Raw genomic sequence first — 24817 nt, 5'->3', positions numbered from 1 at the left:
CAAAGCTTGACTTATTCTGCAGTGTGACCTGAGACGGTAGCCCATCTGTTGGATTGGAGCCCACAGGCCAGACTTTACTTCCCATTTGCACCATGGTTGCTGATCACCCTGTCTCCAGTTCACAATTCTTCTTACTAGGATCACTTTTGATAGAGACTGACCATTTCAGTCTGGGAACACCCTACAAGAGAACACACTCCTGTCAAACTGAATCAAATCCTTACGTTTGCCCTGTTTTTATTTTTTGCTTTTTACACATTAACCTTGAAACCAAATATTTACTTGGTACCTAAGATGTCCCATCTAGTAACAGGTGTCATGATGACAAAATAATCAATTTTACACACTTCAGCTGTCAGTGGTCATAATGTTATGCCTGCTCTGTGTATATGCAGAGGGCTCTATATGGAGAGTGGAGTGTGTGCAGCTTGTTACTGTATGCAGCTGCAGGGTTGTCCTCCTGAGCTGCGTTGTCAGTAACCATGGCAGCGGCCCAGCTGTGTGCACAAACACGTGCTTTGCTTTGTGCTTTTCTATTAATCTCCCAGTCACTGTTTGTCACACCATCAAAATCAAACATTTTGTGCTAAACGGCAGGAATTTAAACACTGCCGTTTACCAGGCAGTAAACTGGTGCGGAGCTCTCACACCAGTGACTCTTGCTGCTGTTTTGCACATTTAGATTCTCATTTCTGAGCCCTTGTAATGCCCTCACATGCCTGGTGATCACATTACTTCTTCCTGTTAGTCATGTGACGGTTTTCTGGCTGGCAGCATATGGCTCTTGTGTAACAGTGCTGACACAAAGAGTGATACAGTCACTCCTGCTCTAACCAAGTGTGACCTCCTCTCGCCCCAACCCCCATTGGCTTTTTATTAACTCATACCTACTGATTTCCTTCTGTACTTTCCCTGTGTTACCCTGAGAAACCCCCTCTGTGTCGTATGTTGGGAGCTCCCTTTGTGTCTCGCTGCCTCCCCCTTCTCTCCTCTTCCTTCTCTCCTCAGCATGTTGCTTGCTCTATATGTGGCATCGGAGCTGCTGTAGGAATCCAGTCCAAATGTTTTCCATATTAGTTCAGAGCTTTTCTCTGTTTTCAAATAGCAGCTGAGCTGGGCTTGGTAAAGTCAGGGCAGGGAGGAGACGGGAGGGGGAGGGAGCAGGGAGGCAACAGAGAGACACGTCCACCCCAAAGAAAACGAACTGGAAAAAAGTCTTAAAGACAAACACGGAAAGAGTGCGAAGGCACGAGGAAAAATGGGACAGGGCCGGAAAGGTTCCTCAGACAAGAAGCAGAGAGAGAAGAATAGAGATGACAGCCCAACACCAGAGAATGGCAATAAGTGCAGAGTGTGTCGATTCCCTCTGCTAGTCGCCCTGCTGCAGCTGCTGCTAGGGGTGGCTGTCACAGCCGTGGCCTTCCTCATGCTGGCCATCAGCCCCTCACTCACGGCCCGGGAGACTCCACACTGGGCTGGGATCATTGTAAGCTCCGACTACTCCCTCTTCCATCAGCTACTTGTTTGCATGGAATTTGAATCTCCCATAACTTATATTGCTGCATGACCCATAGTGCATGACAACAGTGTCTCCCAACACAAGCAGGCCTAGCATATACATGCTCACATTCAAATAAACCTCCCTCTGAATGAATATGAGCCTCTGATCCATCTGAGTTGCATGATTCTGCATGTTCTTCTGTCTGAGTTAGAAATTCAAGACGCTTCAAAAATCTCAGAAGACAAGCCAAAACATCCAATCCCAGCATGTTGTCTTCCAGTTCACCTCATGAACACATTAGCATAGCAACAGAAACCCTGCAGTTATTTGATGTGCATACATCTCCATTTCTTCATTTGGCCTATCACAAACTCGGACATGAATACACATCATGCATTTCCGTTACACCACGCAGAAGTATGTTTGTATCATTTCTAAAACATTTCTGATCCAAGTTTCTTTTTTTTAGATTTAAAGGTTAATTTTACGATTAAAAATACATTTTTAGAGTTAAGAGCATTAAAATTGGCATTTTGTTGTGTGTGTGAATAGCACAAGAGGGACATGGAAGGAAAACAACATACAGTTTTCAAAAATTGTTTATGCTTAAAATGAGAAAATCTGAAAAGTGTTGCATGTGTCTTGTGTTCAGCCCCCTTCACTCAGATACCACTAAATCCACTGCAACCAAAGGCCTTGAAAAGCTACCTAAGAGCTTTGTCAAAGGACATCAGTGAACAAACAGCAGAAGCTTGAAGCAGAGTTAGGTTGTAAAACAATATCTCAAGCTTTGAACATAGCTCAGCTCAGTCCTTCATGAGTAGATTTATCAGAGAAGCAATCAGGAGGTCAAAGATAACTCTGAAGGAGCTGCAGATAGAAACAACTCAAGTGAAAGAATCTGAGAGGGCTTTCTTCAGTACAGACTGGGAAGCTGCTCAAAGTTGATGGGAAGATATGGATATCATTTGTGGAAGGATAATGTAAAAGACTTGAGACTGGGGTAAAGGTTCACCTTCCAGTAGAACAGCCATAAGCATACAGCTAGAGCTACAATGCAATGATATAGATGTTACAATGGCCAATCAATGGCCAATGTCCAGGCTTAAATCCATTTGAAAATATATGACAGAAAATTTATGTTCACAGTTTCTCCCTCTTCAGCTGGGAGACTCATCTTGGAAAGTAACCCAAATTCAAGCCAAAAATCTTCCAAGTTTTTCTCTTTGCATTTCACCCTCGCTACTGGTGTGTTCTGCAGTAGGATTTTTTTCTGTTATGGTACTGCTTTGTTTGGATTTATTGTATAAGATCCCATGAAACACATTAAAGTCTGCAGATGTATTGTGGCAAAATGTGAAAAAGTTCAAAGTGTTTTAATGGATACAGTTTACATAAGGCCTCAGGTCACACAAACATGTTTTTCCCGTTTGGTCCTGTAATTCAGCCTATCACAGATGCCATCGGCTCTGGAAAACATCCCTGGACACCAACATCCCGAGTTAGATCCTCACGAGATTCAGCCGAGTGAAAAACATTGAGGTCATCAAGAACTTTCCAGAGTATCCTGGGTGCTTAAGAACCTGGGAAAAACATTCAAATAAGATGCTGCACGTTGGTCACAAGACTCCAATTGCGCTTAGGAGATAGAGTGTGAGTCTGTATGCGTGTGCGTGTGGGTGTGGGGTGTGTGTGTGTGTGTGTGTGTGTCTCAGAGAGAGGAAAGGAGAAAAGCAAAGTAATGAAATCAGAGAGCTGGTTACTGCTGAATCATACAATATTTAGAGACAAATAAGACCAAATTTTTGTTTTTCTTTTCTGTGCCTACAATGTGATATATAATTGCAAGTAAAGTCACATATTAAAGACTGTAACATTGTTGAAATGGTTAACCACACCCATTTATTGCTCCAAAACAAGTACTTTCTTGATGTTTTCTGAATCTGATTAATAGATTTTAAATAATGTTCTTATCGTTTCAGCTTTGTTTGGTTTCTATTGTTGGGTTCTTCCTCTACTGCATCACCTACCAGCCAGATGAGAGATCATCTACACAGTTTATTGTTAAGGTGAGTTTTCAGTCCATCTATTAGAAATGCTGTAAAATTTGCAAAAAAAAAAGGAGCAGCTCTGGTGGATGTCAGTTTCAGAAAAAAAAAGGTCCGATCAGTTGTTTTCTTTGTTATCTCAGGCGGCTGATCTGTGCAGAAAACTTTTTTTTTTTTTACTTGCTCACACAGGCTGTTAGAGCGAAAAGATTGTAACTGCATTCCTGTATGAAAGTGCTCCACATGAATCCCTATGAGTAGAGGAGCACTTTCGTTAATTCGACTTGATTGTACAGCTTAATTAGCCACGCAATGCATGCAGCTGGAATTTCTAAGCAATTAAAATCAGTCCACTGTTGTTTTTCCAAAGAAGTAGGATCGCTTAAATTTTTCTGTCTGTCGGTGTCCCTGGTGTACAACATGCTGAAATATGTAAATACTGTAAGGATGTAAAGATGATTCAAAGCTCTTTAGCACAAATGTACAAATTTGGTCGTGATCACTAAAAGCATGAGGATTAAACCTAATTTGCATTCTTTATACATGTTGTAAAGCAGAGAGTGGCATGCAGAAAGGTCCCACAATGAAAGATCTACCCGTCAGGATACAGACAAACAAAATACTTCTGCAGGACATGAATGTGTCTCTTGTCGCTATTTATTGTTCAGTACCGATGTTGTGTCCTCAACAAAACACTCCATTGGTAATCATGTGATTACCAGAGCAGCTTTCTCCGGCCTTTGAAACAAATGCGCTGTAATTTATTGATGCTGTTTATTCCGGCAGCTTCATCATCTTCATTCTTGCTTAAGAATTTATAGCTTTTCAAGCAGCTTGCTTATTCACTTCAGTTGTTCTCGGCAGAGGTCAAACATGCGGAAGTGAGTCGATTCAACAACAGATTCAGTGTGCGCTCTCCCTGTTTTGTTGTTTCAGTTCATGTTCGTTTGATGAAGTTACACACAGAGCTTGTTGATGCACCATTTACATGCATTTAACGCATGCACTGCCTCGCAAAAGTATTCATACCCTCCTTTCACATTTTTTCAGATTGCTAACAAAACCTACAAAACATTAACAGGACTTAGTGTGATAGAAAAACATTAAGAAATGCATCATTGAAAAGTGGGGAGAAATAGTCATTGTATTTAAATACTTTGACAAATGAGAACCTGATAAGACCAGTTTACCTGTCCAAGGAGAAGAAAAGCATCTACACAGCACGATAGTGTCTCTACCATGTTTAATAGTGTTAATGGCCTTTGGTAGCTTGATAGAGTACCATGTATGTGTGATGGTAGTGCTAGTTTTCCACACATAGGATTTCACATGCAGGTCATAAATATTGAATTCTAGTGTCACCTGACCTTTTCCACATGTTCTCTGTGTTGCCTGCATGGCAAACTGCAGATTAGACTCCTTAGTGCTTTAAAAAATGTGCTTTCTTTTTCCGCAGTGTTATCTATAACCTGTCTGCTATTTTCATTCTGATGCAGTTTGTTTTCTAATGTTCTTTAGTAAACCTCTGGGGTATTCAGATAACATCTGGATTTATACTAAGATTAATGAGCATATACGGCCTCCTTTTATTCTCATTTCAGACAGGTTAGACTGAACAGGCACACCACACTTTTCACATTTTCAAGGCAGAGCATTTTCTTTTAGAAATGTTAGAAATCCATCCCTTATTTTATTTTCCTCCACTTTACAGTCGTGCGTTACTTCCTGTCTGTCTGTTTAATAAACTGGATAAAGTTTAAGGGATGTGAACACTTATTCACACAGTGTCAGTCGAGTTAGTATGCTTCCTTCATATTCATGCAGCTTGTCCACTCAAACCTGTGTGCTATTGGAAAATTAACATAAACGCCTTTACAAACAAATCTTTACTCATCACTTGCATAATTCCCCAACAGAGGCTGAAACGTGCTGGTGAATGAGGGCTCCTGTTATATAAGTGATGGATTAAGACGAAAGGTTTAGTGTTATTGAGATCGAGCAAAGCCTCTGTCACATTTTACAGATGTATTTTTAGACAATCTCTGCAGGTCAGAATACCGACACAGGACATCCATTAACGGTGGCTGGCATTGTGTCGTGTCTCCTCTGTGCTAAAAGCTGGGCTGAGGGTCAGACGTCGCCCTGCAGTATTGTGGGTAATCTCTTTGAACTGAATTTTTCAGCAGGCGCTGAGCCAGAATCTCTTTCTAAGCCACGGTTTTGGCACTCTGGGGCGATCATGAGACAACAAGGTTGAGCAAAAGGCAGATTATATGCGCACCATATTAAAACACACTGGTTCAGGTTGCTTTATTTCTACTCCTGAAACAATCAAACATAAAAACTAAACACAATGTACATGTCAATAACAAGCTACCCTGAATATCACGAGAAAACATATTAGCCGAAAAGATGTTTACAGTATTTGAAACAAATACAGCTGTTAAAATTGATGAATTATGATTAGGGCATCACCATTTGTAAAACCTGCTGCAGTTTCACTCATTCACAGCAGAACAAAGCTTGTTTGTTGTACCATAACTTGGAGACTAGAAAATTATCCTTGGAATGAAAAGACTGACACTCTGCAAAAGAGCCATTTTGCAAAATGAACCCAGCAGTCATTATACTGTACTTGACTAATAGGCATAATTATGTTGTAGTTGTAAAAAGAAAAAAAGAAGAGAGATAAAATTGCTCTAAAACGTGTAACAGTTTTGAACAAGACAATAGTTGACAGTGCTACCGAAAGTTTCCACTGATGGTATTCCCTCTGGAAAGCCAAAATCGATGCAGTAGCAACAAAGCCACCAACTTGTACTTAAATACATGAAGTGAATGTTTAATTTACCCAGATGAGAAAATATTAAAGGTAAAATGTCAAAAAATAAATAAATAAAATTCTAATAAAGCAGTACTCTGGCTGCTTTCAGATAGTCATCATTTCTGCTTCAGTTCTGACCAGCATGTTTCACAGACATGCATCAGCTTGTTTCTCCTGGTAGTTGTGTCATTTTACTTTATCATAGCAAGCAGTGCATTTGTGTTTTATGTTTGAATGTTCTCCACATAATCAGTCTGTTTTACTCGTGAGACTTTAACAGGACTAGAGCTCTTAAAATGTTATTCCCAGGATGTCGGCTGTCATGTCACTCGAAGCCATCCAAAGGTAGTTTTCCCACTTGAACATATAGTCTATCCCTAAAAAGCTACTGCCAACTGATTCTACAGATGTGGTGAATGGAAACGAGTTGAAATAGTGATATAGTGTCATAATACAGCTGCCGTTAAACTATGTCTCCCTTTATTGGCCCAGACACAGAGAAACAAACAGCTGGAATTAATTATTGTGGCTAAATATTAAGGAAATTGATTTAGGACAGATGTTGTATAAAGTAGAAACTGTTTTCTGACTTGATTAACTTTGTCATCTCAAAGGTCTGGCTGTTCAATACCTGCCTGAATAATATGTCCTAGTGGAGGCATAAACTCTGTCGTACCTTCATCCCTCAGGTTTGGTGTGTTCCTTAAATCTAAGATTGAATGTGTTTATAATCCTCTGGTTAAAGGGTTTCCAATACACTGTTAGGTTAAAAGAAATCAGCCTCCCTGTTTGCTTCTACAGAGTTCACCCATCTTTCCTGGATAAATGATGTTTGTAACAGTATGGGCTTGCTGGGCTATGCTTTTTTTTTCTGCCACCAATAAGCGAACACATCCTCATTAAACACATTCCCATTAAACGGTCATTTGTGACCTTCTGCGATTATAGTGAGAGATACACAGTGCTGTAATTGGTGCTAACACATTATCCATATATGGTAGTGTTTTCATGTTTTAGTCCGGGACAGCAGTGACATACAAGGTTTTATTTCTTAGGTTTTCAGACTTTAAAATATGACATTTACCCATTAATGTGCAGTAAATGGATGCTGGATACAGAAGAGGTTCTCGCTCTGAAAACCATTTAACTTTGTGATTTAAGGAATTTCTTTCTCTCAGAGAAAAATGACCAAACCATCAAAGTACAGGAAAAGACAGAAGGGATTCAATAAAATCCTGATCAAACCCGGTCACTAATGTTCAATTAATGGAGGACCCGTTTCACAAGCTGTTTCACAATTGGCTGCAAAGTTTATATTATCAAAAATTTCAGTCCCAAACTATTGGTACGACCACAGCCACTTCTTTGGGTAATACTTTTTTTCTGACAGTATTTCTATCCCCCCTCCAGCTCCTGTACTTTATCCTGTGCACCACTGGCCTGGTCATCTCACTGCTGGTTGTGGCATTTGCTGGACATCACCACTCTCAGGCCAGCAGCTTCAGTTGCCAGCAGAAAGGAGACGACTGTGTGTGTGTGCTGGAAAAGAGTGACCCGATAGCCCGCACCTTTGACTACAAGGGGGCTAGCGACTGCGAGATGATAACTGGCACGCTCATCTTTTACTTCCTGCTCCAGATCCTGCTGAACCTTGCCCAGGCTCTAGTCTGTGCCGCTGGAGCCTTCATCATGTGGAAGGATCGCTACCAGGTCTTCTTTGCAGGGACACAGATCAGATCTCCCTCCACCCAGCAGTGGCAAAAGGTTTAACATGTTGGGTGCTCAGTCAGAGTCCAGTGGAGGTCATATTTTTCTCCTGTGTGACTTGGCGTTAAAGGACTTCTGGGTGTGTGCCTTTATGTGTTTTCTCTTCCTGTCAGTTATAGACAGGTGACAAATTACAGGAAAAACGTACTGTTTGAGATACTTTTTAACAACGGTCAGGAACTTTCAACTTTTCACCGAGGTACAGGGTAGATAAGAAATGAATTAATCTGCTGACATGTGCTACTCCTCTACAACAGTGTGCTGTTGAAGTGTTGCAGCTGCTTCTGTTCGGCATCTTAAAAGTAACAAAACCAGGAGGTTTTATACAACCACTGTACAGTGCTGCTACAAAATCCGTCAACATCGAGCTGTTTCCTTCATATTTCCAGGAAACCGGGGATGCAGTGTGACCTCAGCTGATTGAAGCTGCATGATTCACTGAGTTTCAGTGTTGTTTGCAATCAGTACTCCCCCAGTGCAACCGGACGTTAACAGAAGTTGTGATGGAAAATAAGATGAGATGACACACAGAAAGGCCAAATTAAAACACATGGAATATTCGACCAATCAGAAAGTATCAACCCAAAAGGTCAGGGTAGTCTTTAGAGAAAACGTCCTCCTTAGCAGGGCTGGGTTCTCCTTTTTGAGTCCTGACTGGAAAAAGTTTCTGCAGGAAAGATAGCAGTTTCCACAAAGCATATCATTTTATTTAATCCTTTCTTAACTCAACAATTGAGATCATTGATTTAAACGTAAGTTAAAAACAACTTTGTAATTATGACTTGTATCATGTTCACCTGATCAATTCGTTCCCTCTTTTTTCCTAACTGGGGGGAGGCATTCATTCTGGAAGATGTGTCTCTTTTTGTCAGAGCTTTACATCAGCATCAGTTTTGTCCTGAGCCAACATCAGACTCTCTCAATGTAGTATCTTCCTTTAATTTGTCATCTTTCTATAGTTGCAAATATTGTGGTGGTTTTATAATTATAGCGTTTTGCACACAACTTTGTACTCGTAGTTTCCAAGTGTTGCCAAATGAAGATTTTATGCACCCAAAAAGAAAACTTTTTTTTTTTCTAAAATCTTTTACATAAGTTTTGCTTTGTTTCGAAATAACAGCAAATGTGTACACAACATTTGCTGTTGTGTACACAAACTGCAATCCCAGACACATCACTGCAATCCGTATTTGTTTTGTAGCTCAAAGACCGGCATTTTGCAGGATTTCTTTGGTTTCTCTGTAAATGGGGTTTACTGGTCAGGACTGGTTGCTTCAGTGTCCCTTTGATCTGCGCTCAAGTTTTTATTTACATAACTAACGCAGGCGACACCAGGAGTTGTGTTCTCAGTTTAGGATTTGCAAAGTCACATAAAGTTTTTGCATTATGCTTTAAGAAACAGTTTTCACAGAATAAAATGGTTGTGATCATGGTATTAACAAAACATGGGCTCAGGTTTCCTGATTCCTTCTGCACTGAAGCCTTCAGTGGTAAACAACAAGTACAGGGCAATGAAAAAGTATCTGTTCTCTTCTGTTGTTGTCTTTTTAGCACACCAAAAAGTTTCAGATCATCAACCTTTAGTCTAATCAGACTGAGATTATCTGATTAAATAGAAAATATAGAAACTATTTTAAAATGATAATTCGATTATTAAAGGTAAAAGCTACCCAAACCAACCTGGCCCTGTGTGAAAAGTATCCTAGACCTAATAGCTAAACAGAATCCACTTGATGGCAGTGACTGCCACCAATGTTTGCAATAACTGGTAATGAGTGAAGAAGTTTTACCCTGTTTAAAGCCTTACCACAGCATCTCAGCTGAACTAAGTTTAGATTTTGACTTTGCCAGTCCAAAACATTCATTTTATTCACTTTTGTGAGCAGTTCAGTTGTGGACTTGCTGGTTTGCTTTGTACTCTTGTCGTCGTCTATAATCTAGGTGTTCTAGAGCTTAAGGTCATGAATTGATGGTTGAATATTCTCCTTCAGGATCGTCTGCTGGAGAGCAGAATTTATGGCCCCATCAATTAGCACAAGTAATCCAGGTTCAGAATGAAACATGTTTAATCGTAGGTATGTTTTTTTTTTTTTTCCTGAGTTGCTGAGCATGTCCGGTCAGTCCAAAGAACATTTTTGAAAAAGTTTTGTAGATAATCAAAACTTTTTGTTTTTTTTTGGTAAATGTGAGACAAGCCTTTGTGATGTTATTAGTCAGAAGTGGTTTTAACTTTGGTACTCTCATATGGATCCAGTTAAGTAATGATTTAACACAAGGGTCATTTCCATTTTCTCATAGAGGCAGGTTAGTTTGGATGGCGTTTTTCCACTAATAATAAAAGCATCATTTGAGAACAGTCTTTTCTATTCATTTAGGTTATTGTTGTGTAATTTAAAAAAAATGTTTGATGATTTCAAAACAAATCAAAAACCAAAAAGAGGGCAAATTCTTTTTGGGAAGCACTGCATGTACTTCTCTCACTTTTGCATGGTTTGTGGTAATAAAAGCTTATCATGACTCCAGCAACACAATCTGGTCAGACAACCCTTTATGAGACTGGAAGCAGAACTTCTCTAACTTGTGAAGGTGGATGCCAAGCCAGTAGCCAGCATGACTCAGTCCGCCTGTAGGAGGCAAACTGCTGCAGCCACAGAGGGAGGGGGGCGGCGCACGTTGGGGGGGAGGGAAGGGGGATTCAGACAGGCAGCTGGAGTGACGTAACTTCATAAGTTTCCTTACTTTTAATTCATCTGTGTTCATTTACATGGGGTGAAGTCAAAAAGAAAATATATTAGCTGACATTTATTATATCTCTCAGAAACAGCAGTCCATACATGCAGGGCTTTGAATGGTAAACTTCATGCTGATTTTATAGCTAATCTGATGAAGCATGCAGTACTGAAACCCGTGGGATGTTTCATGTCTTTCCAGGGAAAATAGAAAATAACTTTCTACATGGGAGAATCTGTTAGCAGGACAACCATTTGTTGTGGGCTCCACAAATCTTGCCTTAATACAAGAAGAAAATCATTGTTCTAGTAAAGCCGTTAGAGGTCCATTTTAAATTGTGCAATTTAGCTATGTACTGGACGCAGGTCAGATGAAACCAAAACTGAACCTTTGGACTATAAGGGACATTTTTAGTTACATCAGTTTAAACAGTGGTTGAAAGTTCAGTATTTCTAAACACAGGAGGGAATGTTGTTAGAGTTTACACAATAAGGACAAACAAACAGGGTTGTTCTTATAAAAAATCAAAATAAAAACTTGAGTACAACATTTGGCTTTCTAGGAATGTGTTAAACTGAGATAACATATAATGAACATGTAAAACAAGACCAACTCATTTGATATGTTCAGGAGAATTAAATGCATATCTAATGATGAAACAAACATGATTTCAAGCTATTCACAGCAAGGATAATTTCCTGGTGATTTTAATTATTATGCATTTTTACAGTGTGAGCTCAGGCTGCTCCATAAGAAAGAGCCTGACTGATGGCGGACTGTTTTGCAGCACTTTGTTTCACAAGCTTGTTTTGTATTGTGATGTCGATGCATCATGTGACCATAAAGGCTCAAAGTTTACAGCCAGACACTGGAAGTCACATGCCAGTCATCATGGGGGCAAGTTTATTTATAAGCCTGACAGCTGAGGAGCGACTTGTCAGCCATACATCTGTGTGAGTATGAGTTTTAGGTGTGGTGAGTTCTAAAAAGAAAAAGAATAGCACGATGAAGTGGGCAATATTTACAATACTGTTAAAAATTATTTGCCCTGTTTGACCCCCAGGTGCACTTTGTTCTTGCTTCATTGTCACCCTTAAACACATTTTAGATATCTGGATTTGAATTTCACATTTCAGTATCAGAATCAAGAAATCCCTTGAATAGCACCTGGGTGACAACATTAAGTAGGTAAAAAGAAATTTAGATCATGCCCTGATCTAGTAAAATAAAAAAAAGAGAGAGAGAAAAAGTCAATGACATTTAGACATTAGTCTGGAAATGTCTATGAAGTCATTTCTAGGGATTGGGGCATCAGTAAACCACAGTGTGGGCTACAATCCACAAATGGAGAAAACATAGAACAGTGATGAACTTTCTCAGGAGTGGCTGGTTATATATTGAGCCTACCAATATTATTTCCAAATGGCATCAATGACTCATCCAGAAGATCCTGAAACGTCTAAAGCCTAGTGCTTCGCTAGCAAAAAATGGTATCCAGACCAAAACTACTGCTGACCAAAACAGACAAGAAGGCTGTTCTGGTCACAGCTGCCAAAAAAACATCTTGATGAATTTGTGTATATGATTTTAAATCTTTACAGAAAATAAGTATTCTTGCAGAATGGTGCAGAAGGCCTGAGTGTTATTGGTGAAAGGCCTGACTCAGTCAAACTGCCTGCGGCCACTGAGGTGTTTGTGTTATCTTGTGTTTGTTCACCCTGTTTTCCCTCTCTCTCCATTGAATACACAAAGGCCAAGCATGTGACTTCTCACTGCGGTTTGACTAGAAAGATGTTCAAAAACAATCCTGAGGTTTGCTTCGTTAAACCGGTCCACACTGAGAACGTAAAAATGTTTAAAAATAAATTAATAAATCCAGTAAAATTGAGCCGGGTAATTTGGGAAGCCTCTCAGCTTGGCAGTAGTATCTCAATACGGCAAATATGATCCTTCTGCCAGACAGTAATGATGGTCCTGATATTACCCGCTCTCTCCCTCCCTAACTGCAACACATTCCAGTAATGCTGCACTTTACCCCTCATGTCTACACAGTGACAGCTGCTCACCATTATGGCACTGCGTGAACTAATTTTAATGGCTGTCACCGGCAGCAGGAGTGAACGCAGGCCTGCCAGCGTAAACAACAAACCCAGAGCCAAAGACGGATGGTCCTCTCAGCGGAGGGTAAATGACGGGACGGGATGAAACACTAGTTTGCTCCCTATGATTCGTTTATCACTTCAAACAGGGAACAGAAGTGCAGGCATACAGATGATCAGCCAGCTCCAGTTATGAGACATCCACTTGTGAGCTGAATTTCCGCTGTGGACCAAGGCTCTCCAGAACTCCTGTTTAGGCACTTGCAAAGCAATTCACTTTCTGCTGAGCTCCAACATGATATATTTCATAAACAAAATTTTTAACTCTATTATACATGTTGCTGCAAGGTGAATGTGCACAGTAGTCTAAATACTATTTTTTTTTACATTACATAACTAAGGCTTTGAGTTATTTTTCACTTCTTTTTTTTTTTTTTTACCAAAAACTAAGAAATATCTGATCATGTTTTCTTCCAACCTTCTATAGGTTTTTATTTGGATTCTCAGAGGCCTGTTATTATTTGTTGACAATTTAATTCCATCTTATTCATTCAGTCATGGGAAGGCTCAAAAACTCGAGAGCACCATGATAAATAAAAGGAATTAAACATTATGCTAATAGGTATGATTTTGCTTTGTTTTAGTAGGATGTATGAGAAGCACCAAGGATAACTGTTACATAAAACAGAACGTTATGTTGTGCATCTGTTTTAGCTTTACTTTTTGAACAGAATCCCAGAAGTAAACTTAGTTTTGATGTTCTAAATTATTGAGCTGACCTTTTGTGTCAGGCAAGAGAGAAAGTCATAGATTACTAAATATCCCTGCACAGTCAGCTTGGAAAAGAGCACCAATATCTGTGTCTGAGGTAATTTTGATGAATGAATTTATTTCATAAGGTTTTTTTTTCCCACATTACTATATATTTTCTTAAATTAATGATTTAATTTTAAAAATCCAGTCAGGATGATGGTGCTGTAATAAAATGTTTTGTTTTAACCAGGTGTTAAATACATGTGTATTTGTCACATAATACGTTCAAATTTGTAAAGAGTGATGTGACAACAGGCAAAACTGCAATTACACCAGAAGAACTGAACAAAAGCAGCATGTATCATTTTATTACTAGAGGAGTACACATACTGCACGAGCTGAAATGCACTATTTGTGTAAATGAGGATATTTATTTCATCTGGTAATCGGGTGCAAATGAGAGAAAGTGAACTCACAGGTGGTCTGGGAAAAAAGATAAACCTACAACATAAATGAGAAAAGATTGAGGCATCTACACATTACTGTTGTTACAAATTTATTAGACCATCTGAGCAGATAAAATAGATTTTCTGTACACTGAGCAGAAAGTGTCACAGGACAGTCGCAATTAAACTTATGCAGTTGTGCTGTTAGTTTGTGCCAGATTAAAACAAGTTCTGATTTAAGAATCAGCTGCAATAGTGGCAATTATTTTACAACAAAAGAACAAAAATTAATGAGAGGGGTAAATTATGCAAAGATTTTGGTAAAAGATGAAATATTTATAGAGACAGAGATGTAACAAAGAAAAGTCAGGCTTTCATCCTCCCTCACTACATCTTTTACCAGAAATAAAATTTTCAGGAAAATTCAAGTAGGTTTTCCACAGGTTATCAGTATTTTTATTCACATTTACAAACCATAGGCAACTGTAAAAGGCAACTGAAGAGGTACAGTGAATGCATATCTGAACGCAACACCAAACATAACGATCAAATGTGACATCCCGAGCAAACCAATACATCCAGTATAACATTTTCCCTTTCTTAAAAAAAGTGCACTTACAGATGTTGCAGTGTGCTGTATATAAAAAAACCCCCAAAAAACAGTAAGGCAGCATGATTTCTTCTCAGAACATAAAAATAATACTCCAGTTATAAATGGAAAATGTTCCCATAAATACCAAAAGGAACCTAGAGGGTAAAGAGAAGAATACTTTAACAGAGTGTGTACCTTCCTCTCACCAAAATCTGAGAAAGGAAGTTATTGGTGCAGATTGGTGCACCAATGATCCACTCACCGACACTTTCTCCTCATTTTAACGTTTCCTTAGATGTCTTACATGGCATACAAACACCATAGTGGTAGATCTGGACTCTGTCTTACAGCTGACTGGGCACAAAAGGCATAAAGAGTATCTAAAAAGGCAGAGTTTGTGTCATAACCAAGGCATCAAGCCAAAACCTTCCTGCTGCCTGCTCGCAGTTCGACTCTGGTGGTTGCATGAACACATCTAAAGGTGCAGGTTCTTCTTAAGGCTAACGTCGGTGCAGCTCCATCTGATTTTACAGGCAACAGTTGAGCGGTTCTCCCCTCCTCAGTGTGTCGGGATGTGATGGTGGTTGTGCTGTGAAGGACCCAGGAATCCGAGCCTTTGCTTGTTCTTCCGCTGCTCCGTCATCTGTGGAGCAGACAGAAAACACAATTAAGCTGGAGTGGCTTTTAATTCTGCACGGAGCAAACATTACATGCAAACCTGTGTTTGCTCTGTAGTTGTTCAAGTGCGCACTTGAATGTGCAAAACAAAATAATCCCATTGGCTCACGTGTAGTTAGCGCCTTCCAGAGGGATGTTTTTTCATTTATCGGCACTACGATCAGAAAGTTAAAGAGCAACTCGTGTTCACTGATCGTCAGGAAGAATGTCATAAACTTGTTTTTGTTTTTGATTTTCAGGGTGGAACGAACAATCTCAATGAATTTTAAAAACAAAAAATGGCTGAACAAGACTGCGTTTCAAATCTACACAAAACCAAAATTATAAATATAAGATCTGGTATGTAAATGCCAGGGAGTGATTCTGGAGTGGCTTTTAATTCTGCACCCCCAACTCTTATAAAAATGCTGGAGTTCATGAAAAGTTGTTGAATCCTACACTCTGCTCTGGACTCAAAGTAAAGACCATTGTTCACAGTTTCAACCAAGGTGATGTTAACTTTAAATGCCCAAATGAAAACATTTCAAAATGGTATTTCTCAATGTCTATTAGACCAACTAGCATCAGAGCTACTGACAGCAAAATAAGTCCTCAGCATGATACTGCCACTACCAGGGAGCGCTCAGGATTAAAAGCCTCACATTGACTTCTCCAAACATTCAAGGCAAAGCAGCTGAATATTTGTCCTGTCTGACCATGAACTTTTTCTCCAGAAGGCAGTAAACTTGTCAATGTAGAAAGGTGAGAATTTCAGTCATTTTTGGAGAAGAAGCTACTTTCATAGTCTGTAATCTCTCAGTCTGTGTTGATGTTTAATTTGCTTCATTGTGGAAGCTGCTGCTGGTGTTCCAGAATATTGTAGTTTATGGCAGCGTTGAGCCTTGGGGCTTCCTGAATTAATTTGTAACATCCTGACTAGGAAGGCGTGAAATGATTATATGACTGTTAGATATTGCAATGATAATATTGGCTGCAATTAATATCATCCTGACATCTACACTACTATCTGTGAGATTTAACATCTATGTCACTAAACTGAATACTCCTTTACAACTCCATCTAACTGGTCACATACTGGTATATGGCTGGCATGCAGAGTATGAATGCATGCCAGCAAATCAGGTAATAAATTATGGCATCAAAAAAATGCTTTATGATTGTAGTTTAATGAACATTTGTATTGGAATCACAAGAAATAGCGCAGCTATCTTCTCATTACAGGATTACAGTTTGGGTCAGGTCATTGGAATTTGGACATACTTGGCTTTTCCAACACCACAATTGTTCAGAACACCAGTTACAATTGGTTGAAATGGTAAAATATGACCAACTGTGTACAGAAGAGTGACCAAATATACCTGGATCTTGTTTTAATCCAGTTTTTGTTTGAGAAAAAAACAAAACAAACAAGCACAGAGGTTGTATGTTACACGATCATCCCGCTATGGAAAACAATACTTCAAATTCAATGAAAAGCCAAAATTATTATGTCAGTGCATCTAAATGTCTGAATTGGCAAATATGGAATATTCTCATAACTAGTGTAAAAGGAGATAGCAATGTGTTAGCATAAATAAATCACGATTGCTACTATAGCCTAATTTCCTTTAAGGTTAATTTAGAAATTTGACAGTAAAGTCTCACTTGTTTTCACATGGATAGATTCATCCCTGGTGCTCAGCGAAGGACATATATGTTGGAAGTACAGCAGTCAGGCGTGCATGATAGCTAGATTTAAATTAGACTATCTGCACTGGCTCCAGAGGAGATTTAAAGATAAAGCGTTTGTGTCTTTGCCCAAAGGGGCTCCAGCAGCACAGAAACTTCATTGTTACATGAGGGGCTGGCGGGCAGCAGGAAGCTGCTGCCAGCTCTACAGGCTGCCGAGGTCAGCGGAGGTTGTTGTTTTGTTTATTGGAGTGTGATCCTCCCACAGCAGGATCTGTTTTTGCACATCTGGCAGAAGGGGGAACAAGGACAGGCCTGTGCCTGCGATCACATGCAGGGTAGGCAGGTGATGGGAGTGATCGGTCACACTGCAGCAGCGCAGCTAGTCATCCAAACAGCCAGAGGCTCGCTGGCGACTGTGTTTGCAGTCGGAATGATCGTCACCTGTCGCGCTCCGTCCAGCGGAGGCTGATAGGAATCGTCGACCTTACTTGGCTCAGAGCAGATTTATGACGTCATGACGTTGACCTTTTCGTCTGCCGGTATTTCGAGGTAAAAAAACCCCAAAAGAGTCTAACATTCAGCAAAACAAGCTGCTGCACAAATGATCAAACAGCAAACAGGAGGAATTAGTTCATCTGTTCACCAGGTCATGATACAACATTGAAGCCAGGCTTCTATGTGCAGGACTTTAATACAGTCAAAGACTAAATTTAATTGCCTGAGCTTACTGGGAAGTATGGGGAATTATCTATTTTACATTACAATTTATTTCCAGTTCCAGTATGGATAAAATGTAACTGCTGCTCAGACACAAGTGAAGAATTATTTAATTAAATAGGATTTAAATTTTACTAAGTTTGAAATAAACTTTCCGTTGTATGACTAAGTAGTAGATTTGTTAGATCTCTAAAAATGTTAAATGTGCAACTCTGAAAAATTAGTTTGAACGCAAAAAAATCATGATGATAATAAATGATACAATAAATGCCCATCTCTACACTCAATACCACAAATATCTCTTTAATGAAATTTGCCGCACTTTTTCCTTCCGCTAAACTTTACATCAAAATTTGTGGATACAGCGCCTTTTCAGCAACAATATTTTAAGGCATACAAGTCAGCAGTTTTACCAATGATTGTAGCCCCTTTGAGAAGGACTAAAAGTCGCTTATAATAATGACGCTGCGTAACATTACACTGTGTGTGTAAAAACCGTTTAGCATACATGAGTTTCACTTTTTAAACCAAATTATTTGAGATTTTAGGCTTTTGAATAAGTTGAATTAGAACGTGGTTGAGAAATCGAGGGCTCTTAACTCGAGGGCCCCTGCTGGCCTGAGGGCTGTAACAAGTGTCTTTCTTTGCTTATGATTTGGTCCGGCTCTAAAATCAATCTGAAGTGACACTCTACCTGTTCTTTGAGCTCATACAGCTGGCTCGAGAGCTGGGACACCAGACCGACTGTGTTCTCCAGTTTCTCCTGCAGGGATCGGATCTCATTCTGCTCATTGTCTCCCTCGTTGCTCACCAGAGACATGGCTCTCATGCGAGGGAACCAATCCAAGTTCTTCTCCTGCAGAAAGTAAACACTGGCATGATGAAGGTGAACAAAAACCCAGACAATAAGAGCAGTGATGCAACCGATTTGCATTTACACAGGGAGTGTCTCAGGGTCACAGCCATCCTGCAGGAGCAAAGTAAATAGAGAAGTAGTGGTTAGAGGGTTTAACATTAATCATCTCATCAGAATGGAAGAGGCTCCGTGTAGAATATTTAAAGCAGCTCTGCTGTCTCCAGGTTACTGCACACAGCAGTAACACACTAAATGAACAGTAACTGACATTTCAATTCTCACCCACTCCACAAACACACAGCCGCTGTGGGGATGAGTCACTGTCGTCCATCAACAGCAGGACATGAAGCACGGTGCAACTTATAGAAAGGGGTGCGTGTGCGTGTGTGTTTCAGCATTGTAGGGCCCATTTTTCTAACAAATAATTCATTGTGAGGACCCACAGCACGGGCCCCGTAAGAAGAAGTGCTGTTTTGCAAAAGGGTCAAGGTTTGACTATAGGGGTGAATGAGCACAGAAAGATATGTGTGTTTGGACGCTCATATGCAGAGTGTTTTAGATCTGTTAAAGTGCTGCGCAGACCAAACTAGCTGTAGCAAAGCTTCTGGACAACCGAGGGTAAAATGCACCTATAGAATTATGTAACGCGCCTGTGTTTGTGTGGGTGTGTGCAGTGCTGGAAACGGACCTGGCGGACTGTGAGCAGGAATGTGTTTAACGACATGCGTGCTCTTGTGCAAAGTGAGATAGGTGTCACAGATACAGATGCCATCAGCTGACAGTTATGCAATATTCTCCCATCGGTTTGGCTGATAAAAATCGTTTACAAGGCACTGATAGCCGGATTTGACTGGCACCACAATGAGTCCACTGGGAGCAGTGAGTGAGGTATGCTCCCACCTACTCTTATATAAGAGTAGACTGCAGGCCGAGATGGAAGGATGAGGGTGTGAACCGCTGAGAGAGGACATGAGGGGAGTTTAGGTAGAGGGTGGATGGAGATGTGGGGGTGAGGTGGCCATTTGTTTTTGTTTTCCTTGTTAACTCTATCTCACTTAGGTTGGAGATGCAATGATAGTCTTGACCTAAGAACAACGACTACAAGTGAATAATTTGATTAAAGCCCGAATCTGAGCAACTTAATGTGATTATTGTGACAGCTGAGGGCTAAGGAGAGCCAGAGTTTAGTTTAAAAAATTCCATTTAAGATCTGGAAAATTGCTACCGACTATACAGGGCTCTGCAAAATTTCCATATCAGTTTTATACAGATATGGAAATTTATGCCAGATTCTCACTAAAATATGCACAAAAACGAGAAACGGAAAGTTCATGAAACACATTCTTCACAATCAACACATACATTAGCTGCTGCTGTTTGTGTCAAGAGTGGACATAAAGGACAACTTTACCAGAGACGGATGGATTTAGGCAACGACTGTTCGTTGAAATGAGCCGTTATGGCAAAGAATATAGAGCATTGAACTGCATTTAAAAAGTAAAATTATGAGCAATTTACATTGTATCCACTGATCAACTCTGCTTTAAAATAAATTAAAAACATCATGTCAGATCCACATGGTGGAAAGATATACTCAGGCAAAGATAAAGAATGAACTTCCCATGAAAAATATAACACCAAGTTTCTGGAAACTTTTGGCAGCAGATAAGGTTGTCAGGATTAGACATGAAAAAAGTTCAGCAGTGGCTGCAGACCTTTAATTAAGAGTGGGAGGTTTTAATTGCCACTAAACTTCATTAAAAAAAACATTCATTTTTACTGATTTATATGCAAAGCTATATAAATAAACATTTTATTAAATAATTATGTAAATAGTGCAAAATAGAAAGAAATATTAATGACAAGGCTGAGAAAACTAGTGGGAAAACATTTTTAAAAAGCTAACTAAACCATGCAAATTCTATGGTGGCAAAATTTAAATGTGAAGCTTATTAAAAGTGCAGTTATTTAAATATTTATTCAAAGTTAGGTGTCTTTTAGATTGTTGTCATTAGCATGAAAAATGCCCTAGAAACATTAGAAGCAATCAGTGCAGAGAGAAGATTCCTAGAACTTATATTCTTATTCTGCTGTATTAAAAGAGCTGAAGTTCGGTTCATTTAAAAAGGTTACAATCAGTGTGCCACATTGTGTGACATTAAGCGAATGCTACAATAAGAAAAAAGGGGACAAACAAAAAAATTTCAGAATGTAAATGACTTAATATGTGATTTTGTTTTTTACTTGCGTCTCTTTTTTTCTTAGATTATGCAGCTTTTTGCTATGCTGGCCCAAAAGCTATTTGTTGAGTCATAAATCCCTGCAAATAAAAGGTTTTTTTCTCAGAAATGTGTCATTGACATGATTTTTCTTTTTTTTTCCTCTGAAGAGTTTTTGCGGCGCTAGTGGCTTGTATTTTTTGTGACAGTAGGCAGACAGGAAAGAGGGCGAGGAGAGGGGGGAAGACATGCGGCAAAGGTCACCGGGACCGGGAGTCGAACCCTCGACGTCCGTGTCGAGGACTAAGGGGACAAACAAAAGGCCTCCAAACGTGGGGCGTGCTAACCCCCTGCGCCACCACAGCACGCCCCGTCATTGATATGATGTATGTCAATGACATATCCACAATGACATAAATCATGTCATGTGGTCGTTACAGGTACAGTAACGGCCACATGTATACATTGTGTTTCAGTGAGTCCACTCAAGCTTTGAGAGGAGCTAAAGAAAATTACTACAAACTGAACATCAAAATAGTCTCAGAAAAAAAAAAATATGAACAAGCAATAGAAGTGACCAGTTAGAAAAAAATAATTAAGAAATGTACTACATTACATACTGTAGTTTCCCCTGAGATATTTGTGAATTTGGACACATTTTTCCTCTTTTAATGTTTTTAGCCAAGGGAACTTGAGTAAAAACCAAAACTAGTTTTATAATAATGATTTCATTCATGTAAAAATAAATCTCTAAACCCAACAACTGTTGCTGCTACCTTGAGCAACAAATGCCTACTGTTCATAGCAGAGTTACCTTAATGGAGCACTATTGGAAGGTTTTGATCGTGACTGGATAGTTTCAGGTGATGTCACAACAAGCAAGTCGTCCAGTCACTTAAAAATATTTGGTAGAATTTTTCTTTTTGGTCAGAAAAGGGTTTTGTCTTGTTCCTCCTCCTTACTGAATCCTAAGGAATGACTTTAGCTGAGGTGAACGGGGCTTGTTGTTATTTAGATGTTGTCCTTGATTCGTTTGCAGCCTCCTGAATAAGTTGAAAATGTGCTCTTGGAGTAACTTTTCCACCAAACCAACAAGCCCTCAGTTGAGTTATTGTGGATAAAGGCTCTCTCTGTGGTTCTCTGGAGTCCAAGGGCCTCAGAAAGGGCTTTGTAACCCTTTCAAGACGGATAAATGTCAATGATTTTGTTTCTTTGTTAAACACATTGTCACACCATGCTGTCGTATTTAAGTGACTTCTAGTTTCTACATGTCAAGACAGTAATTAGTGCTGGATGTAGGTGGTGAAACTGAACTCAGCTCTGCAAAGCCGAGCTTAATGACATTTAATTAGTGATTTAACAAATGGGGTTATTACATTTTCGCACAGAACAAGGCAGGTTTGAATAATAGCCTTTTAGCTTAAAATAAATAAAATTATTCTTTAAAAACTGTATTTTGAAAGAAAAAAGCCCAAGCAGAAGATTAGTAGATCTTCTGTTTGGTGCTGTAAATAGTAAGCTTTATAAATGTCCTCATACATCTTATAATTTGGTCAGTTGCATTCACCCATTCACACTGATTCAAAGATTTTTCTTTTACAGCTTTCATTTGTAATAAAGACATGTACAGTATGTCTGCCAGATTTCTAAAGAACAGGTTCTTCACTAATTAAATTTCTCCTTGCCTGTTTTTATACTTTTGGCTGCACAATATGAATCCATTGAGTCTACAAAAGCTTGTCCTAAAATGTTTTCGGCTAATTGGAGCCTTGGGCATCAAGGGGAACTAAAAACAAGAATAGTTTTATTTTTTTTTTACAATTTCCAAAGGACAATGATGGCTCTGTGAACTCAAAAACATCCCCGGAGCCGAGGGCCATGTTATGCTTGATTTAAATGACCCATTACTGATGGATTATAATTTTCAAGAATAGTCTTTTGCATGAAATCACTCCCGCTGGTTCAGGAGTCATTGCCTAATTCAGGAAATACAGTCGGACTGTGACCGTGCAGAATATGACATTTTAAACAAATGTCTCGCTGCTCATCGTTGGACTGTAAATCCATTCAGTGTGTGCTGTACAGAAAGGCTTTATTATGCATTCGCTGATCACTCTAAACACACTCTTTGGCACAACCTCACAGATGTTTACTTTGTTTTTTCTATTTTCAACAGTAAAAAAAATAAATCATTTAAAACACACATGACACCTCCTTGTCAGATCTGATCCATTTGTATACGACAGGTTTGCTTTAGGTTCATATAATTTTTTTTAAATAAATCTTCTTGATCCAACAGCTTCTGACAGTTATATATCTATGTCACGTCTACCTGTTACAGTTGTGAAAATCCTTTAAAAAAATCTGATCATTTACTTGGAAATAATGTGAAAAGCAGAAATATTCTTCTCATGCTCTTTTACAAAAGACTTCTGCAATAGAGCTTCTTTTGACAGAATCACTGACAATACTGTTTTATACATAAAGATGTTTCTGCCTTAAATTAAACTGAAAAGATTATTTTTTTCCAAATCATCCCTCTATGTACTTACATACAAAGAGTTAGCCGCCATGTAGTTCTGTAGGAAGTTTTACTTTAAGCATTTTTATTTAGAAGAGTTTTGATAGATCCAACCAAATATTTCTAAATTATGTAATTCTTCATTGGCTGAGGCTGCCTGTGTGGCACCTGCTCAGCAATAGCTGTTGATGGTTGTTTGTGTGTTTAGTGAAAACATTAGCAGAGTTAAATACTGTTGATTCTTTTAGTAATAACTGAAGAAAGATCTCCGTGTAATGACACTTGAATAGCAAAAAAATAGCTTAACAAAGGTTATCTGGATTAAGGATAAAACATTGCAACCTGTTGGAAGTTTTTATACAAAGTAGAACTATTTATAATCTAAAAAAAAAAAAACATTTGCAACAGTTAGCAAGGTAAACTATGCTAACAATGCTATTTGCTAATAAAAATGGCAACATTTCACTATTACATGTTCTGAATTATGGTTTCAATAACATTTTTAAGCTAAACGTTTTAAATATTGCATGTCTTCTGTTCATGTCTCTTTTACATGTAGTGAAACATCATGTCTGCTCGTAAATAATCAGTTACTATTCGTGACACAGTAGTTTGTTAAACTACACTGCTGCCAAGTGATTTTGTGTCTGGGTAGAGCAATTCTAAGAACATTTTATATATTAAAAAATAAAATACAATGAAATTATGACAGCAGCAGACAATTTTTAGCTTCCTTAATTTACCTTTACAAAAATTAAACCTTAAATCACATTTCTTGCTGTGTTTGCAACAGCTAGCGTGTCTAGTGTGTGCCGCAAGGTAAAAGAGGAATCCATGAACTGACAATGTGTCTGTGTGTATGTGAGAGAAAGAAAGAGACGGAGGATGAAAGAGAGAAGGACAGGAGAGCACGTGCTCTGCAGGGCTGAGCTATTAGCAGGCCACTTGAGATGGGTTATGTAACAGCGTTGTGACTGCTGCTGCTGCAGTACCTGCTAGGCCTGTAGTCGCTGTCATAATTTTACACACAAACACCCGCACACTCTCACTGACTCACCAATTCAAATCCAAAACACACCGACAGAACAGACACTTTGAGTAACATGAGCCGTCTCTCCGGCTTGGCACCGCATCACTTTATGCTGCCAAGGAGATGCAATCAACCTGAGTGTGTGCTCCTCTGTGTGTGTTTTAGGTCATCAGGTTTCCACTGTGGAAAGTTATTTTTTCCAGTTTCCAATCCAGCTTTAGCAATAAAGCCCTTTAAAAACACCACATAGAACTAAAGTGCCACGCGTATTAAAAAGCTACCAGGTTGAATTAACAGGGACAAGATGAATCATACAATAAAAACAGAAAAATGTCAGAAAACAAAATATAGTAAAAACCCAAAGT

The 24817-nt window shown here is 39.1% G+C and overlaps 2 protein-coding genes across 3 annotated transcripts in view; one reads left to right on the top strand and one right to left on the bottom strand.

Annotated features, from left to right (window-relative positions):
- Positions 1-1155: 1155 nt before the first annotated feature.
- On the top strand, positions 1156-10666 carry sspn (sarcospan). Its single transcript, XM_005802251.3, has 3 exons — positions 1156-1486; positions 3484-3570; positions 7784-10666. The coding sequence occupies exons 1-3, from the start codon at positions 1259-1261 to the stop codon at positions 8141-8143; spliced, it is 675 nt and encodes a 224-aa protein (XP_005802308.2). The 5' UTR covers positions 1156-1258; the 3' UTR covers positions 8144-10666.
- A 3595-nt stretch (positions 10667-14261) lies between these two features.
- The window catches only part of itpr2 (inositol 1,4,5-trisphosphate receptor type 2), a 63381-nt gene continuing 52825 nt past the window's right edge, over positions 14262-24817 (bottom strand). Inside the window, exons 56-57 of one of the 2 annotated variants that reach the window (XM_023344185.1) lie at positions 18521-18682; positions 14262-15403 (exon numbers count right to left, since the gene is read on the bottom strand). In XM_023344185.1, coding sequence (XP_023199953.1) covers positions 15320-15403; positions 18521-18682 — 246 coding nt within the window. In that variant the 3' untranslated portion in view covers positions 14262-15319. Of the gene's footprint in view, positions 15404-18520; positions 18683-24817 lie in introns of those variants that run through there. The other variant, XM_023344192.1, reaches the window with a different exon arrangement.

Source organism: Xiphophorus maculatus, chromosome 2, assembly GCF_002775205.1.
Source record: "Xiphophorus maculatus strain JP 163 A chromosome 2, X_maculatus-5.0-male, whole genome shotgun sequence".
NCBI lineage: Eukaryota > Metazoa > Chordata > Actinopteri > Cyprinodontiformes > Poeciliidae > Xiphophorus > Xiphophorus maculatus.
The sequence above is the reverse complement of the archived record's forward strand: the minus strand, read 5'-3'. Positions and strand labels throughout refer to the sequence as shown.